This window comes from Artemia franciscana, chromosome 19 (assembly GCF_032884065.1).
Source record: "Artemia franciscana chromosome 19, ASM3288406v1, whole genome shotgun sequence".
NCBI lineage: Eukaryota > Metazoa > Arthropoda > Branchiopoda > Anostraca > Artemiidae > Artemia > Artemia franciscana.
The window spans coordinates 15,936,387-15,945,352 of NC_088881.1; the positions used below are offsets into that span (position 1 = coordinate 15,936,387).

Genomic DNA, 8,966 nt, shown 5'->3' on the forward strand with positions numbered 1-8,966 from the left:
TTACTAGGGAGGGGTTACCCGAAGCCTCAAGAAGAGTACTTTTAGGCCCAAAGCTCTAAATTTTCCATGGGATGTCTTTCAGATAAGTATTGAGGGGGATTTAACCCGCTTGGCCTTGCAAGCGGATGCAGGGAGAAGGATCACAGGGTTGATTGTATCCCCCACTCTGCAAGTACTTTATGCATCGTCTTAACATTGGCGTCTTTGTTTAAGATCAACCCAGGTATCTGTTGCACTCATCATCTTATAGCTTGTTTTCTCATTGTGTTGAAATCGGTCAAAAACATAATGCGTTGTATTTTGAATTCGAAAATTAGTTAGTTTAACAACCTGACCCCCCCCCCCCCAAAAAAAAAGGAGAAGAGGAAAGACGAAACGCCAAATCTGGTATGACTGGCTGATCTTGCCACATCTGAAATAGTAGGTTTTAGCTATGGGTGCTAAGAGGGGGGGGGGGGTATTTGACGGCCCTCTCCTTGTGCCAAAAACGGTATTTTTTAATGGGAAACATTAGGTTTTAAAATATCGAACCATTGTGAAAAAGGTTCTAAGAAATATCTGCCAAATTTGATTTTGGAATCGTTTTAAATTAATTATAGAAAAAAAAGGTTACTTTTTTATTTTTGAACTCGCATAGATAATTAACCTATTTTTTTACAACAGATATTTGAAGCGGAATACATGAAATATAAGACGCAGATAGGCAAACTTTTCAGAACAAAGCCTGTATTCAGGTAAAAAAGGACTGAATGGTATAACAAAGATGAAAAATAGCTAATATTTAATAATGGACATGCTTTTAAGCATACATATTTCGGTGGATATTGGGCGAGTCGTAATTTGCAGTTCAGCTAAGCCATGGTCTAAGGCTAAGTTGGGAGGAATCAAGGCAAGAGGAGGCTTTAAGTTCTGGATTCCTCGAAATGAATTTTAGCCAAATTGATTTTCATACAACAACCCTTAAAATGTCAAAAGGTTAAAAAAAAACTCGTCCCCGCGTAGTCTTCCGTCACAAAGGCAAAACTTTTTTTTTCGAAAGAAATTTCACTATTTTGATAGTAAAAATATATATGATACATTTTTGTTGGGGATTATCCTTCTGTCATGACATGTCATGACGTTGTAGGTTTGACCAATTTTTTCCTGAAAAACCGAGTTGTCAATACTGCTATTTAATAGTTTTATGTACTTAGTTGAGTCTTAATAAAAATTGTATTTGTATCGAAAAATCATTTTTGAGATGATTGTTTTTTCTTTGCTAAAATTAGATTCAGAATAGATAGTGGCCCTTCTTTCAAAATGGTAAAATATGGCTTGACAATACTCTAAGTAACGTCGCTAAAAAACGCGTAAATTTTCCCCTGAACTGTCTAGACATTTCCTTTGGCTAATAAATCATTGTTTCTTTTCAGACCATTGATCCAAGCCTGTATGTACCCGAGGCGTGCATGGAGAATGCAGAGGAGGGGGAAGGAGAGAAAAGGACCAAATAAGGGATTGCCTACATTTCCTGCCATTTATTAGTTTAGTGTTTAACGGGAAAAAACAAGAAAGGACATACTCTACAAAACGTTTTCTTTACCATCCACTAGGAATTGATTCTACTACGTCGTCGACTAGAAAAATATTGCTTTCGCGTACTTGGAATAAGGGATAAATATGATGTGGATAAAAAGAAATTCTTTTTTTTGGAAATGCGCTTTTCGCCTGAATCATTCTTTTGAAAATAATGACAGAAACGCTTTCTTGTGGCATGGATTTTTAGACGTTTTGGAGATTGGACCTGGTCTACAAGTATATCCATTTAGTGCTATTTTTCGTCTTCTAATTTTCGTGAAACTGTCGCAACACGGACGTCATTATAAAAAAAGCAATGCGTATTGCGAGTGAAACAGGAATAAAGATTACGCCCATTCTTGGAAACTCGTCCACGTTTTAGTGGCGACAATGACGTTATTTCGTTGTTTTTTTTTCTAGTGGTACAAAGGAGAGGTTGGTATGGTTAAGTAGTGAGTTGGTATTGGAATGAAATAAAGTGCTTGCTGATTGCTGATGACAGAGTAGCAACTTCTGTTAAGTCTCGCAGTATGCTATTCTGTCCTGTGAATGAAGATGTTAAGGAGCTGGTCTCAGAACGAGCTACATAGTGAGATGGGAAGGCCTCTCCCATTGATATTGACAAGACTTTAATGCTGCCTTTTCAAAAGCAGTGTGATTTGTGATAGATAGGATTAAGCCTAGTCAAAGCTTTATTCTGGACTTAATAAGTCCACACTTCCCTATGAAGTAACCGACATGGTCACATTTTTGGTAAGTCTCTCCTGGAGTGAGCTTACAGATCCAGCCTGATTATGATTGAATTTATTGAAGCGAGACTTAAATATGAAAATCAAGATAGCCATTACTAATTCTTTAAAATGTTGAGTTTCTTTATTGAAATAGTCGATTTTTTTCTGTTTTGCAATATCCTTTTCAGAATGATCACGGCCATAGCTACACTGATTCTTGGCACTCCTGGGGGAGGTGACTGGTGTCAAAGAGTTTTTTTTAAAGAAGGTGAGGTGGCTAAACTAAAAAGAAAGATCATAGAGCCGAATTTATCAAATCTGAAAGCAGAGTCCCTCCATCTGATGCCCGAATATAGTATTGGCTTCTCGTTTGGAGTGCAGTTTTCATTGCCTTTTTTTGCTAGGAAGCTGAAAGACTTTTGAATCCAGTTTACCTAAAGACTTTGGAAAAATATATATCTATTTTGATGAAACATTGCATTCTAAGGTAATAATTAATGACATAGGGATTTTAACCAGATTTTCAGAACCATAATTCAGTCTCCTCTTAGAGTGTAAAAATTTCAAACTAATTTTTAGTTGTTTGTGATCTTGCTTTCTGTGATCTTTCTATTTCTATAGGTATTTGTTTGGCTGTAAAAAGCGGCTTAACATAATTTCCAAAACATTCCAATTTGGGCTTCTCTGTTTACTTAAAAAGATTGATTACTAATAGTAGAAAGAGTCTTACCTTGTATTTTGAACAAAAGGTGACAGTCAATTTAGGACTGGACGTTGAGCTTTTCTGTTATTTGATGAACCTTTGATTTTGAGTCTATTGCTCTAGTAAAAAAAGGGGATCATGGATGTTTTTAGGGGGAACAAGCGACACTTAAATTGGATATCTTTAATTTGAGGATACAGACTAATGTTACAGATTTGGATTTGAATGTTGTCTCAAAATTTCTTTTGTAATAGTTCAGTTTTAATGGTGTTTGGCTGAGGGCATTTAATAGTTTTTTTTGCTAACAGAAAGTATCTAAGAGAGATAATTTGTTTGTTTGATAACTGAAAGAAAAACTACTTGTAGTGTGTTTCTTCTATTACAGGTGTTTTTATTGAGAGACACATTGTAGGAAGATAGGGAGCCCAAATTTTCTTACCCAAAAAGCGATACATACCCGTTTGTCTTGTGCTTGGTGGAAGACTCTTGACAATACTGTCTATGTAGAAATTGGCTCTTCGTAAATATTGATTGCAAGTTTGAATTTTTATTTTAAATTCAATCATAATGCCAACAGTAGACGTGATTGACTATTTAGGAGTTAATCTTTTCTAATGCGAGTTTATCTATTTTGTGCTTTGATTTTGTTTATCATTCGACTCTTCATTTGATTGATTAATGATTAACTGAATGGGTAAAATTAGCAAATTCGTCTTCGTTAATTCTATTTCCTTTTTTTCGATATGTTGATTGGAACCCCCCCCCCCCAAAAAAAAAGAAAAAATTGAAATATAAACTTGCTATTAAAAGAACGAGATAATGGTTTTTTTTTTTTTAAATCAGTTGGAAATTTAGAGCATTTTGTATTTTATCCACTTGGTGTACCTCCCCCTTCTACACGCTTTTCTCTAATTCCCTTTCTCACCAATAGCAGTCTTTGACAACATGACATCATTTATTGGGATACCCTGTGATTTCAATTTGTCGGTTTATCTTTAATGTCTTCCCCATTCACATGAGCTTTATTTTTTCCTGTGGGAGGAGGAGGGGGTGGAAGCAGCTAGGTGACCGTAATATGACATGTTAAGCTGATTCTCATAATATTTTTCTCATTACATTATGTTTGACCTAAATGTAAATCATGTTCTCATAACTTAATTAAGATGTCTAGGGGGATCTGAAGCAGATGGGGTCTGGAAATTACCTTATTTTCATTTCTTTCTCTTAATTATTTACTTCTCTTAATTTTTTAATTTCTCTTATCCATTCTTCTTACCCCCCCCCCTCGAAAACTAAATTTACATCTAAGGATTCGTTTTTGGTATGTAAATCCAAGGACATAGCAAACCGAAGTTAATAAAATCTCTGGTGCTTTAACATAGCTCTGTAGTGTTAAAACCACCAGCTTTGTAGTGGTGCTTTTAAAAAGCTTGTGACCGCATTGTAACCTTTTTCTGAGACATTAGATGGCGTTAACGGTTTTTCTCTTGGAGAGCAACCTAAATTTCTAGTCATCTTTTTTGGTAGCCTTTGGTAAAGATCTTAAGACATGTGCTTAGTTTATGTCATTCCTCATGAGTTCTCTTATTCCTAATTGAGGAGATTTTGTCATAATCTATTTTCTTCCCATAGACCCTTGAAACCTTTTTAGATCACTAGCCTTCAGCCTATTAAAGGTTTTGGTAAGATTTCAGACGTACCCTATCGGGGTGAGGGGGGAAGGGGGCGGCTACGCCAAGCTTCGTCGATATGATTCATTCAATTGGAAGTTTTTCAACTTATCGTTTGATCTTGATTTACTAGTGTATCTTTCCTTATGCATTAGTTCAGCACTAACATGGCTATCTTGATTTTGTAGTGGATGTCGAGTGTTTTATTTTATTATTATTAATATTATTTTAATGTCCCGTGACGATTCCAAAGCGGATGTCTTCACTTTTAGGGATTAAAAGTTGGCTCGACATTTATAGCCATATCTTGTGCTCGCATTAATGTGTCTACCCAAGGAGGTTGGAAGGGTGGCTGATCGTTTCTATTTTTTCAAGCTGGAAATTCAAGTATTTTTAGATTGGGCTAAATACCATTGTTCAAGAACACAAAGAAAGATGATGGTGTTCTCCCCTCGTACTTTGTGAAAGTGTATAATTTCTGATGTGATTCAAACCTAGAAAACCATTCCGTAAGTATGTTACAGCGCCTTCAGTCAGTCAAGTGAGAAAACAAGTTTTTCTTTACTCTTGGCCACATAGGATCAAGGGCTAAAATGTGGAAAATTATTACGAGGAGAGAGGGTCTGGCAGCTTTCAAATATCCTGCTCTTTTGGGTGTGAGCATAATTGAGCACAAATTATGGCTATTTGATATTTTATAATGAAATTCATTTTTTTTTTTTTTTTTGAGCTGTTGACTCAACGTCTAGATTGTACTATCGTAATCTTTTTCTTTTTCGTATGTATTCTAGTGCAACTGAACGAAATAAAGTACCAATTTGGCAGCTCAAACCATTTCTCTCTTATTTGAAACTTCTTAGGTTGTTTTCGCTTAGCTGAAGTTTTTTTTTCTTTAAGCAGAAAAGTAAGAGCTATGCAAAAGATAAAAATAGATAGTGAAAAGTTTTTTCGTTTTGTGCAGAAGAAAAAAAAATATTTAGAAAAACTGGAAGTTTTGGAGGCAAAAAAATGCCTACTCTTAGTAACTGAAGGAGTAGAATTGTGCCAAGAACCTTAAAAAAAAGTATGCTATACGTCCCTTAGGTAAATGGCAACGATATATATCTTAAACATTTTTTTTTTTAATATGAAATCCTGTTTTATCTTAGAAAGGATAAAATATGGAGTTTTTTTTTGTATCTTATCTGATTTTAAGGGCAGTTTTTAGATGATTGAAAAATACTCTAAAATGGGGAAGATGGTTTTGATTTCAGCGAGGTTTTCTTAACTCTTAGTCAAGTAATTTTAAGAAATTATGGCTGAAAATTTTAGGCACATTTTTTAAATTGGTAATCCTTCCTGTGGTGGGGATTGGACCGCTACATGGACGTCTGTTTCCCATTCACAATCTGGGCTGCTGGGGGACAGACTTTCCTCATTGTCAAAAGTATGATATATGGCCCTATACACTTGAATATAATCAACTTGACAAAAAAAACCCTTACATCTAAAATTGTTTCTCATTCAATCAGTTCATTTTCATTTCGTTATGTTTATTAATAAACTACATATATATACATATATATATATATATATATATATATATATATATATATATATATATATATATATATATATATTATACTCTGACAAAGCGTTGCAACTATGCATCGTTAATAATGCGAATAATGGCTGAAAGCTTTCAGTAGCTAAGGCTGCAAATGGGAACAAGGTACTAGTTTGAAAGGAGATTGAGGAAGAAACTAGTCCTGTTCATGCATCAATCTACATGACCTACTAACGTTATCATTTAAACTTAAGCTCTTAGGTTTGTATATTGTCGTGCAAGGCCAAAGGATACATCGCAATTTTCATAATTTAACGGACGACCATACGACTCCCCAGCAGTCAAAATTTTAAAATATTATAAATACTCAATGTTGGCTTTTGACATTTATATTTCGGTTTTAGCCTCTGTTTTATATTCAATTGGCTCAAAGATGCTTCACTACAAACTAGGGAAAAATAGAAGTTTATTGGGAAACGTTTAATTTATATGCTGTATTTTATTTCAAGAGACTCAAAACTGCGTGTCCAGCCTCATTATCGGTATTTTCCTTCTTTTTATCACAATAAACAGCAACGTCAGAACTTGAGACGAACAGTCGTTACCCTCTATATGAAGGGGGCTGTTGTTCCTCTTGACGCCTTGCTCTGTACGCTAAAGTTTTCAATTCAATTTATTCAAAAAGAAAAGAGAACACATAACAACAATAATAATAAAGATCCTAGAAGCGAACTTGTTAAGGACCAAAACAAAAAAAATTGAAAATGAAGAAGAGAGAGAAAAAAAAAGAAAAGAGAAAACAAGGGTAATTAAAGCAAATTGAATAAAGATTTAGAGAAATATAATATCAAGATTTTAGTACATTGTTAAATAGCGTCCGAAAACTTGTGGATAGCTCGACATTGGAGGGTGAATAGCTTGACACTGGAGTTAGATTAATTCTTTCCATAAAGGGCTAATAAACTTAAGCTTAAAAGTTGAACATCACTCAATTCAAACTGGACATACATTATTGGCAATGGTGTCGAGTATAATCTTTATTTTATCCGCAAATGTGACTAGTATTGCCTGGGCATTAGTCGTAATAAACAATATATGTGCAAGGCCGCACACAGGACTAAATTTGGAAATGAAGAAGAGAGATGTGCCAGAGAAGTATTTTTTTACGTATTTGGGACGTTTGAATTCAATGTTTCGCCATTCAAACAATTCAACATTCACAGTTAAACTTTCGCCAAGAGGGTGGCCTTTTCGGGTATGTTTTTCTTCTCTAACTAAGATCAGACACATTTTGTTATGACGGTAATATGTAACGGGTTGTTTTTACATTTCTGATGTGCGGCACCTAGAGATCCGACCTAGCTACCAACACTGCAGGGATCCAGAATTTGATTCCGTTGATGAGATTCCGCTTAGACGTCTTCATGTTAATCCAAATAAGAAGACATTTTTGGAGTCATCATGAAAAGCAGATTCTTGGTTTATGTAAACATCATTATAAAGCTTCTATTTTTTACGGTTTCGATAATTTTGTCTAGGGATGCTCTTTACTTACCTATCATTACCGTGTCGTTAAGGACTTATAAGACCAGACTCTTTTGTGCATACAGTTATTGGAGCCAGAAACCAGCAAAAACTGGATCTACAGTGCCAAAGTCCTATGAAATGTCACAGCAATTGGAATCCAAGTATCGTAGTAGCGGGGCAACAGATGCAACTATGTTTCCTGGGGGGAAACTGGTATGTTTCGGTTCGCATTTGCCATGAAGCTACTCTAGAAATACAATTTTCTGTACATGAAGCAACTGTCAACGAAACGAAAACGAATTTTTATAAATATCCATAAAGTTTGTATTTAGATCACCTATTTTACAGCTCTGTTACACAGTTGCTGTTTTTTTCGCAGTTAGGGACCGTCCAATAAACCGCTAATGTACGTATTTGATACATATTTTTGCCATTATATTAAAGAATATATAAAAAGATAATTAGCAGATGCCTCTAGCAAGTAGCCAACGCTCTATACGCTATCGAATTGGACTCAAAACCCCTATAAAGAATAGAATACATTTTATTCACTACAATAGCTGGAGTCATGACGCAAAAAAAGGTCAATAAGGTAAAATGAATCAATAAAAAGATAAATAAAAGTCAAGAATCAATGTTCATAGTTAAAATGGTGAACGTTTATATAGAATATATCAGAATATTACATGCTTAAATGGTTGGTACATTCACAAAAACTCTCAGGCAAATATCTCAAATAAACTGCATCAAACATCAAATATTTGTTAGAGTAATATTATTAAAACTCCGAATAAAATAAGGGACAAATGATTTGCAATATCTCTCGGTTGTAGAGGCTGGGTAGGTCATTAACTGTGGACAAGCATTTTTTATTTGTATGAGTCTACTAACTGGTCTTTCAGTAGGGGGGGGGGGGCTCTTAAGATGGGTAGTAGACCACGATGATCTGAGAAATTCAAACAATCTAGTCCAAATTGATATTTCAACTTATGTCTACGACTATCAAGTGAGTTCAAGTTAAATTGTTTTAGTGCATCATCATATGTTGAGCAGTTATGTCCAAGCATAATTTTCATACTCGTATATTTTTTAGCCCTTTTTTTGTATCATCTCCATTCTATCTGATTGATCTGTCGGCAAACCTGGATGCCAAGCTGGACATGCATACTCAAGAGAAGGTCTAACGTAGCTGCAGTATACAGATTTTAAAGCCTCAGTTGGTATACCAAATC

General features: G+C 34.9%; 1 protein-coding gene across 2 annotated transcripts in view; it reads left to right on the plus strand.

Moving 5' to 3' along the window:
- LOC136039339 (ATP-dependent RNA helicase me31b-like) overlaps nucleotides 1–5,492 on the plus strand; it is a 51,191-nt gene extending 45,699 nt beyond the window's left edge. The window contains exon 8 of one of the 2 annotated variants that reach the window (XM_065722966.1): nucleotides 1,413–5,492. In XM_065722966.1, coding sequence (XP_065579038.1) covers nucleotides 1,413–1,493 — 81 coding nt within the window. In that variant the 3' untranslated portion in view covers nucleotides 1,494–5,492. The remainder of the gene's footprint in view (nucleotides 1–1,412) is intronic. The other variant, XM_065722967.1, reaches the window with a different exon arrangement.
- Nucleotides 5,493–8,966: the final 3,474 nt, after the last annotated feature.